This window comes from Malus domestica, chromosome 02, assembly GCF_042453785.1.
Source record: "Malus domestica chromosome 02, GDT2T_hap1".
Classification (NCBI taxonomy): Eukaryota; Viridiplantae; Streptophyta; class Magnoliopsida; order Rosales; family Rosaceae; genus Malus; species Malus domestica.
The window spans coordinates 33,542,048-33,553,279 of NC_091662.1; the positions used below are offsets into that span (position 1 = coordinate 33,542,048).

Sequence of the window (11,232 nt, forward strand, 5' to 3'; positions counted from 1 at the left end):
GGGCATGTGATTTTTCCCTGGACTCGCTGTACTGGCTTCCAGGGTATGTCTGTCGGAACACCTCTGAGTCCCCTGTACCCTCATGTCTCTCTAGGACTTGTTGCCCCTTCCCCAAATTGGTGGCCGGCTTGGGCCGTGGCAGGGGACCGAGTCTCTCAGAAATCCTTGGGTCATTAATCTTTGAGCTTATATGGATGGAATTCTCTCGACGTTGCTTCAGGAAATCCCGACAATCGCGAAAGACGGCTTTCGATCCTTCTGCCCCTTCAGCAAAGAGGTGTCTCCCTCCACTTCTCATGGTTCGGGTCGAAGCAACTGGGTTAAGAGAAGCCTCATGTTGATTATCAAGTCGAGGGGTAATCTGTTCCCTATCAGGGATATCTATGTCGAATGCATGTGACCCTCCATGTTGGAGGGCACCCAGTTGATGGTTGACTTCCACGGGGGCAACAAGCTCGCGTGTCTGAGCTTGCCTAGCTTCGTGGAGTGTCTCGAAGAGCTTCTCATATTGCTCCTGGAGGACCTCATTCCTCATTGCTATCTTGTTGTTCTGAGCTTCCAACTCATCGACTTTAGCTTGAAGAAGAACTCGTTTTCCTTCCTTCTTTCGTTGTTTCGCACTATGTGCAAGGGGGGTGTCATTCTGTGTGCTGTGGCTTCCTTCGCTTCCCATGTTGGAGAGGGATGCCTGATCAAAGGAAAGTGTACGAATGATAGAAACCAGCTTGACACAGCTGAAGAGAGTAGGAATAAGTGTCGTTTCCCACAGACGGCGCCAAATGTTGATGCACAAAATCAGCGAAGACTTTGGTACAACAGAAAGTGTCAGGTTTTATGACCTTCGCTTGGTTGCTTCGGTCACTAGTGAGGATAAGTACGTAAATGAATAGAGACAGAGAAGCAAACACAGGATGTACGTGGTTCACCCAGATTGGCTACGTCCACGGAGTAGAGGAGTTCTTATTAGTAGTGAAGGGCTTACACAAGTACAAAGGATCAAGCTCTCAATTTAATGAGTTCTTGTGAATGATTTAACACAAATGGCATTAGGCAATATTGTGGGGGAATGACCCCTATTTATAGAAAAACTTGTAGCTTTGTCACATTGACATGTGTCATGTTATGATTGGTTCTTGATGTCGACACGTGTTGCGCTCTGATTGGCTTCTAATCTTGACACGTGTCGAGTAGTGATTGGCCTCCTGGTCGGAGGGGAACTCTTCTGGGTCCTTGACAGTATAGCGTTGGCCGGTGCTCGGTAGTTTCGGGATTGGTCAAGTATGGTACAAACAAATAATAATAATAATAATAAGTCAAAGTTTTATTGGTCAATTGCTTGAACTATTAGTCTTTTGATGCGGTAGTACCAAATGCTTTTTGATAAGTCATTAGTTGATAAGACAAATGGCAATGAAAGATCAATTGGCAGAAAGCAATTAAACAAACGCAGATTCAATCCCATCAAAACTTTGTCACATCATTAAAAGAGGGTTGTGCGTTTTTAGTTTTTACGCTTGGCATTTTGCTAGTGGTACAATGAATGATATAATGTAGATTTTTTCAGTCGGGAATAAAGTCACTTATGTAAAATGTCGTAATACAAATAGTTGGATATTTAAAAAAAAATATAATCAATTATATTATAACATTTAGTATACTAAACTTTATTTTCAGCATATTTGAATAAATTATGTTAATTTGGTACATTAGTCAAAATAATCTTTTTTTTTTCTTGGGTAAAGTACAAAAAACTACCTCAATTATTGGCGTCAAGACACTTTCATACCTCATCTTTTAAAATTGATAATGTCATACCTTATCTTTAGAATTTGGTCCAATGTTATACCTCTGTTAGCTTGTCCGTGAATTAATCAGTTAAATGCTGACGTGACTTGATCCGGGGCACAAATCCTCGCCTAGATGGATTCCACGTGGCACCACACCTAATGTTTTCCCGCCAAATAGCATCCACGTCAGAAAATATATTTGGTTTTTTTTTTTTTGGTAATTTGAATTTTCCCGCTAAAAAAAAGAAAAAAACATGTGATATACCATTTTAAGCACAAATTAGATCATCCTTGACCTCAAATTTGAAAAATCTCACCCAAAAATAATGATATAACCACAACAACAACAAAACAAGTGTATTCAAGCACAAACTACTCATCATTTGCAAGAAAAATATGAAATAGACCAAATTAAGCATAAAACCTACTTAATTATCCAAAAATTGTTAAACATGTTAAAAAAAAACTAACAGAATTCATCTAGCATCTCCAACTAACATTACAAACCTACTGAATTCATAAAAACCTGCTACATCATCCATTCAATTCACAAAAGACCTCTTGGATGCATAAAACATGTTCTAACTTTACAATTCCTTTACAAAAAACAACCATCTGTGCAAAAAACGTGGTTGTGGCTGGGTTGGTTGGTATTTCTGTGCTTGGTGCATTTGGATGATTCAGTTAGTGGATTGCTTGGTCTTTCTCTGCTTGATGCTTCTAGGTGATTCAGTTACTGATTGTGATGCCTAAATCCAAAGTTCATTTAGAGACCAAGCAAGCTTTTTAACTAAATCCAAATGTTTTACAGCTAAGGAAATGGTTAAGTTTTTACCTTTGTTTTCCTTGTCCTCTTTTTAGGTGCAGTTTGTCCTTGAGCATATGTGGATGCCTACAAAGTAGAAAATGATGTTAAAGGGTTAAGAGTGTAATATGATGTTAAAGGATTTAAAAAACCATATAAAGTAGAAAATGTTACATGTTTGTCCCTTGGAGGAAGATTTCTATGATGGGTTCTTGCATTATGACCTTCCTTTTTGCAGATGGTACATTTCAAAATGCCTTGCCCTTTCCTTCCTAGCTTAAGTGGCTGAGGAGGACCTTGAGGATTATTGGTTGGGTTTGTGGGAGTTTGTTCACTCTCATTCTCCATCTCAGCAGCTTCCTTGTTTCTCTTCTTCCTCGGCCTTCCAGGTTGCCTTATATATGTAGGAGGCAATATTGGTGGTTTATCAGTTTCCTCCCACAAAGACATCCCATTCATCGGCATTACTAAATGAGAATACACCTCCAAGTATCGCGCCTTTGAATAATAAGCATCGACATAGTCATCCGGTTTTTCTCTCTTGAAATTTATGGCCGATATTGCATGGTTGCATATGATTCCTATCAAGGTATACTTTCTGCACGAACAGGTATTCTCAACCAAGTCAACCACATATTGCTCCCCCCTCCATCATCAACTTGAAATTTAGAGCCCTCTAACCATTGTGCAATGCATCTGCCACTTTGAATTTTGGCTTCCTCCAACTTTTTCTTGATTTTAAGACAGAGATCTCCAACTTTGTTCACCATTATATCCTTTCTCATCTGAATTCTCTTTATCAATAATGTGTGAATAAGGAGCAGCATGGTGACAATAGGTTTTTGTCTGGGTATAAGTATGACAACATTGAAACTTTCACAGAGATTGTTCAACAGCATGTCACACTTGGGATGTGTTTCAAAATCGGACATGCTCCAATGATATGCAGGCAACTTCACCAACCAATCGTAGGCCTTTTCATCGAGCTTCTTCATATCCTCCATTGCTTTTTTGAAGTAAGGAACTGTTGCTGTTCTGGCTACTGACCATAAAGCATCCTTCAATGTTTTCCTTTTGAACAGATTTCTGAAGTAGGCATACAAATGTCTCATACAAAATCTGTGGTGGAAATTAGGGAAGACTTTTTTAAAGGCCAGAATTAACCCATTTTGCTGATCATTGATAAATGTTCATCCCCCTTAATTGACAATCCCAACATCAACGACTAATAACTCTAAGAACCAAATCCAACTGGACTTATTCTTCATTTCTACAACTGCATACGCTATAACCCATGTTTCATCATTTGGGTTAATGCCAACAACACAAAGTAGCTGACCTCCATATACACTATTTAAATGACACCCATCTAATCCTATCAATGGCCTGCACCCTGACTTAAACCCCTCTTTACAAGCCGCCAAACACACATATATCCTTTAGAACCTCCCCCTATCCAACTTCACATTCACTGTGCTTCCAGGGTTAGTCTTCTTCACTTCCTCAGCAAAGTTCCACAACTTTGTGTATTGCTCTGCATGTTTTCCCTCAATGATCTTTAAAGCCTTATCTAAAGCCTTGTAAGCTTTCCTTTTTGTACAACCGTGATTCCACTCTGATTCGACAGTTGCCAAAAAGGAATCCACAGGCCATATGGGATTCAATTTTATCCTGTCCATGTACAAATCAGTCAGCAAAGAGGACTTCATGTTCTTGTTTGCCCAAGTTCTCCCACATGTGTGTTCATCAAGTATAGTCTTGATCAGTATGTTGTTCGAACCATACATTTTTCCAGCACAACACTTCCAAGGGCACCATTTTGCACACTTTCCTATGACTTTCAATTTCTCATTCTTAGGAAAATGGATTTCTCCATATCCATTCACTAGGGAGTACATGATGACAGCTTGCTTGAATTGGACATGATCCCTGAAAACAAACCCGAGTGTAAGAGTGGGATTCTTCATGTCTGTTTTCTCAATGAACTCTGGAAATCGCTCATGTTTTTTGCCCCCTTCATCATCCGAAGAGTGTACACTCTCAAGAGCATCAGAGTTATAGTTTGGATCATCAACCACATTTTGTTCCACATTTGCAGTATCAAATTCTTCTTCCCTTTACTCTTTTTCTCTTTCCCAACTTTGCTCAGATTGCCTTGCACTTGCACTTCTTTGCTCAGGTTGCCTTGCACTTCTTTGCTCAGAATCCCTTTCATCAAACTTGGAAAACACTGGGTTATCGGCATCACTCATATATTCACTTTCTTCAAAGTCACTATCATCTTCTTCAGTAGTTTATTCATTCTCTTCTTCAACATTCCCCTCCAAACTAATAGGTACATCAAAGAATACTTCAGTATCCCCCTCGCCTACATCCCCCTCTCCTACATCCCCCTCTTCTACATCCCTCTCACCTACATCCCTCTCAGTATCCTTTTCTCCTACCTCAGCCACAGATTTCCCCTTACTCTTATATAGCCCTTCACAATTTTTCTCTTTCTGACCATTCCCTTCTTCAGCATTTATCTTTCCTACCTCAGTCACACATGTTTGCACTACTTGAAATGTGCAACAATCATCTACTTCTGGCCATTCAATAGCTAGCAAGCTTTTATATCTTATTGGTTTAAGTGTTGTTGGCCCAACATCCTCCTCTGAACTACTTATCTCATCAATAACCACTGTACTATGACCTGTGACTTCCATAGACTCCAGAAACTGTTGCTCTTAGGTTACGGCTTCTTCTGTTGTCAATTCTTCGATGTACATCTCAATCACTTTATCTTTTGGAACAAAATTACATATGGACATAACATCGAAATCACTTTGAATCTGCTTCAAACTATTGGAAAGGTCCATGTTGGGAATCTTGAAATAATAGTTCATGAACCGCTCAATATATCCAACTGCCTCCACCATATCATCTATCACCGGCAGTGACATGAGGTCTTTATCACAGTTATCTATATATGTCACTTTTCCCCCAACGTACATGTCATAACTTATCTCCCCACCATGATGCAATTCAATAGAAAATAGTTATGGAACAACTAAAATTCACATAAACAAACCCTAATTAAAAGCCAACAACAAACATAAGCAATTGCATTTTAACCTAACAAACCATTCTATATGCAACTAATGCACAACCTTCTATATGCAACTATATGCAATTGCAACAAACCACAACTATATGCAAATAGCCAAAGCACGTTAACCATTTCTCAACAACAACAAACCAAGCAACAAACCACCTTATCTTCATAAGAATAAACAAAGCAACAAAGCAACAAACCCACTATCCAACCACCTTATCTTCACAATAATAAACAAAGCAACAAAGCAACCAACCGATTATCCAACAACTCAGTAACCATTTCAAATTAAGAAAGCATAAACCACCTTTTCAAACAAGAATAACCAATGCTAGAAGAATAAAAAAAAAACCCACATTCAACCCATTCCAACACCGTAAGAACCGTTTCGAATTAACAAAGCATAAATCTACCTTTTCAAACAAGAATAAACAAAAAATAAGCACACTACACATTTGGAATCATCAAAAGCATAAAAAAAACTTACAATAGGTAGGCATCGTTTCGTCGGGATCATCGCGCACGTACCACCCCATGGCGAATCCTTCGATTTTCCGTCGAAGCCAATGGAACCCAGATGAAAGCCCCTTCCAACACCACGAAGTCGGGGAAGCAAGTCGACAAGATGATTTGGGGTTTTCGCTAAATTTATGATCTGATTAATAGAGATTTGGAGCCGCGAGAACTAGGGTTAGGGTTCTTGATTTTCTGGATTTGGGAATGGGGAATTAGATTGACAAGATTTGGGTATTGGGGGGAGGGAAACCAAATCGATAGGCACACTTTACAACGTTCCCTTACATTTTTTAAAATTTTAAAATTTTAATTTTAATTTTAATGGAATATCCACGTGTCGTTCTGTGAGAAAGCCACATGTATTAGGAATCTAGCTGGATGCCATTTGGTGGGAAAACATTGGTGTGGTGCCATGTGGAATCCATCCAGGTGAGAATCTGGGCCCCGGATCAAGCCGTGTCAGCATTTAACTGACCAATTCACGGACAAGCTAACGAAGGTATAACATTGGACCAAATTCTAAAAATGAGGTATGACATTGTGAATTTTAAAAGATGAGGTATGAAGGTGTCTTGACACCAATAGTTGAGGTAGTTTTTTGTACTTTACCTTTTTTTCTTTTATATAAATGGGCTTTTCAGTATCCATGGTCATGAATCATCTCAACTGCAAATAAAAAATAGCTTCAAATCTCTTTCTCTCTATCTCTCCAAGAAGGAAACACAGTTGCAAGTTGCAACTAACAATCGTCTTTTGTTTTGTAGCACACACTTTGTGTAATAGCCAAGATTACAACTAATTAATTAGCATTAGTTATAAGATTTAGCAGTTATGTTATGGCCAGAGATAAGCAAGCGGCAGTGCTTAATGCATTTGATGTTGCCAAGACCCAATGGTACCATTTCACAGCAATCATCATAGCCAGAATGGGATTTTTCACAGACTCCTACGATCTTTTCTCCATCTCCTTCATTACCAAGCTCATCAGTCGTATATACTACACGAATCAAGACGCAACGAAGCCCAGCACGTTGCCTCCCAAAGTCTCAGCCGCTGTAAACAGCTTTACCCTCTATGGCACTTTGGCCGGAAAACTCTGCTTTGGATGGATGGCTTGGTGACAAGTTAGGCCAGAATAAAGTTTACGGTATAACTCTCATGCTGATGGTGTTCAGCTCTATTGCATCGGGGCTCTCTTTTGGATCTTCGCTGGAAGGTGTCATGGCAACGCTTTGTTTCTTTCACTTCTGGCTTGGTTTCGGGATTGGTGGTGACTATCCTCTTTCAGCTACGATCATGTCCGAGTACGCTAACAAAAAGACTCGCGGCACCTTCATCGATGTTGTGTTTGCCATGCAAGAGTTTGGAATTTTGGCTACTGGGATTGTTTCCATAATTGTTTCAAGCGCGTTTAATTGCGCATACAAGGCACCCCCTTACTCAGTTGATCCGAATGATTCTTTTGTTCCACAAGCGGATTACGTTTGTCGTATTATTTTGATGTTTGGAGCCATCCCTGCTGCTCTTACTTATTTCTGGCGATTGAAAATGCCCGAGACAGCTCGGTACACCGCCCTTATTGCCCGTAATACAAAACAAGCTGCATCAGACATGTCCAAGGTGTTACAAGTGAGTCTTGAAGTCGAAAAGGTTAATGTCAAAGAAGATTCAAGACAACATATTTGGCTTGTTCATCAAGGAATTTGCTCGCTGACACGAGCTTCACCTCCTTGGTACCACCACTACGTGGTTCTTATTTAACATAGCGTACTACAACCAGAATCTTTTCCAAAATGACATATTCAACGCAATTGGGTAGATTCCGGCCGTAGAAACCATGAACGGCATTGAAGAGCTCTATACAATTGCAAGGGCACAAACATTTATAGCATTGTGCAGTCTTGTTCCAGGGTATTGGTTCACTGTGGCATTCATCGATCAGATTGGAAGGTTTGCGATCTAATTAATGGGTTTCTTTTTCATGACAGTATTCATGTTTGCCCTTGCAATTCCTTACCATCATTGGACTTTGAAACCGAACAAAATAGGGTTTGTGGTGTTGTACTCCCTTACGTTTTTCTTCTCTAATTTTGGACCCAATGCCACTACCTTTGTTGTGCCAGCAGAAATCTTCTCGGCGAGGTTGAGGTATACTTGTCATGGAATATCAGCTGCAGCAGGAAATGTTGGAGCTATAGTAGGTGGCTTTGGGTTCTTAAACGCTGCACAAAGCACGAACCCAGCGAAGACAGACGCAGGGTACCCACCTGGTATTGGTATGAAGAATTCTCTTATTATGCTTACCACCATCAACTTCTTTGGCATGCTATTTACACTGTTGGTGCCTGAACCAAAGGGAAAATCACTCGAGGAGTTGAGTGGCGAGACTGAAGAGTAAGAATGGTACGAGATCTTGGTTTCACCACGTAACTTGGTCTAAACTCCATGGATGGGGTGGCCATTTCTATATATAAAAGCTTTACATGACAAGTGTAGTGTTGGTTATGTAGGTTTACAATATGCAGTGCAAAAATAAGACACTAGTTTCCTTAGAAATCTTAGAATACTTAGAGCCCAACCTTGACCCGCCTAAGTCCGATGTAGAGTGCAACCTTTGAAGTTGTGTAGTATCACTTGTACGCACAACATTAACTTACTAAGTTGGAATTATTTGTACCGTGTTTATTGAATACATCTCTTATGAAGTGTCACTCAGGTGGAAGACGACGCCCCCGTCAAGCTATGCTGGCCGTGGTTCCTCTAAATACGAGGGAGGATTTGTGGTTGGGCATGAAAGGATAGCGACCATGGTTGCTACCACCCTAGCATATTTCTTTTGAAAATACAAAACATGAATTAAAGCACAAGAAAATTTTGAAGATCATTTCGAATTCCTGAGAAATAATGCAGAAGTTTCATCAAATCAAAGAAATTTGAGCAAGTTTTAACCAAGAACAATACAAACAGGTCGTTTGCATTTGGTTCTAAAACAGGTGGAGGAATTTGAATAAGGTGAGCTATATAAAGTTTCATATGGCTATAAATGTTGGGAATGGCTAAAACACTTGCATGAATTTAATATAATTATCATCTGACAGTAAATTCATAAATGTTAGTACAAAACAAAAGTGCCCATAAAAACGAAAACAAGAGGGGTAAGGGAAATTGGTGTAACCTCATTTTTTTTTTTGGAAACTGGAATTGGTAAACCTCTTTTGATAAAGATAGATTCAAAGTCCAATTCCTTGTAAAATGAATACATCAATACAAAATCAATTTGTTTAGTCATAAATAAAAATAAGGCCTGTTATGGGATCAATCTATTTTTGTTTACGAAAGTTGTGCGACACCGGCTCACCAACTTAGGATAGTTTCCTAGGGCTCGGGATGTCCACGTCCTGCTACACCCAAGAGCTCATACTCGATCCTCCTTAAAGTGCGTCTACCAAGTGGACAACTAGACCCCAAGATCTCTCACCTCCTTAAATGATGCATCAACAGACAAGCTAATGTTATCACAATAATCGTGTGATGCGCTGTAAATCTCAGCATAAGGGCACCAACAACAAACTGCAGTTATTATTAGCGTCAAATGACTGATCTACCTCTACTTCCACTTAGTGATATGATCGAGGTTGCTCAATTTTTTTTTTTGGTCAATGTTCCCTTCCACTACAAGGGAAATATATTACCCACAAAGAAACAAAACACAAGAAGGGCCCAAATACACACTAAAAAACAAAAGAAAAAATGGACCCTTAAAACACACGATACAAAACCCAAAGAAAGTCTTGGGACCCAATACAAACACAACACACAACAAATGAAACCCTAAAACATAACTACTGTAGATGTTCCTCCTGCCACTGACATTTCCTAACAATTCGAAGCCATCTCCGCCACAAGGACCTGCCATCACACCATCTAGAGTCCCAAAGTTGAAGAAAAAAACCGCTTCATCCTCCACGAACTAGGGCTTGCTTCGGTTCGAAACGGTTCGGTTCAATTTTTTTATTCGGTTTTTATTCAGTTCGGTTTCGGCCCGGTTCGGTTTTTTTTTTTTTTTTTGAAAATGAATAAAAATTGATATCTTAAAATTCTAACATCTCCAACACAATCATAACATAAGCATTCCTACACGATGAAAATAAATATTTAAAGTTCAACTAGAATCATCAATCAAATCTTCCAAAATCTAAACTTAAAAAAAAACATCAAAGTTTAAATCTTCAAAAAGTCCAGATTTAAAATAAACATTACATTACTTCAAGTCTTCCACACCTAAAATAAAACATAACAAAGTCCAAATTTTACAGAAATATTCCACTTTAACTAAAATAATAAACTCAAATAAACCTTCAAGATTTCATGTCTTCCACGCACTTCTTCTCTTCAACTCTTCAAGCTCAACGCTTAGGCGGCATAGGACGCAACATAGCAGATTAACAATGCAACCGTTATCTCACTACGTGGTTAATCAGCATATATATATATATATATATATATATATATATATAAGAGGGAGGTTAACAATGCAACCGTTGCTAAGAAATAGAGCTCTACTTTCACATGGATTATTGTAGTTACAACATTGTCTTGCTTGTCCTGTTCTCTCCCATCAAAATATTCTGGTACTCGGTACATTGTTCATCTTTGGTGGACCTGCATTCCATGTGATGCATTTTTCATAGCCTGTTAGGTTGTTATAGTAAAATTTGACTAATTGGAATTCTAATGGATCCCACAGAACTTAGAATTTCTTGCCTAATAGAAGCCACTTCACTTCTCAGCTCATTAACTTCCAAGCGCAACCTCTCATTTTGATTTCGCAAATGTTGTATATACTCCTCTGCAACTGCAATATAGTAAATAAACAACAAAGTTTGAGCCGTAGTCACAGTTATGGAAAATAATCACGTTTTTAAAAGACGTGAGAAAGGAGATCAAGCATGATAATTCTAACAAATCCTAAGACGGAAAAAGAAATACTAGGTACACAAAGCTTGAACTTTCCATCTTGTTCTCTACCA

The 11,232-nt window shown here is 39.0% G+C and overlaps 1 protein-coding gene and 1 pseudogene across 1 annotated transcript; one reads left to right on the forward strand and one right to left on the reverse strand.

The window, feature by feature from the left end:
* Positions 1-3,176: 3,176 nt before the first annotated feature.
* LOC139191991 (uncharacterized) lies at positions 3,177-4,559 on the reverse strand. Its single transcript, XM_070813033.1, has 2 exons — positions 4,039-4,559; positions 3,177-3,678 (listed from the first exon to the last, which is right to left on the reverse strand). Exons 1-2 carry the CDS (start codon positions 4,557-4,559, stop codon positions 3,177-3,179), a joined length of 1,023 nt encoding a protein of 340 aa, XP_070669134.1.
* Positions 4,560-7,038: 2,479 nt separating this feature from the next.
* On the forward strand, positions 7,039-8,600 carry LOC103426971 (probable inorganic phosphate transporter 1-5; annotated as a pseudogene).
* Positions 8,601-11,232: the final 2,632 nt, after the last annotated feature.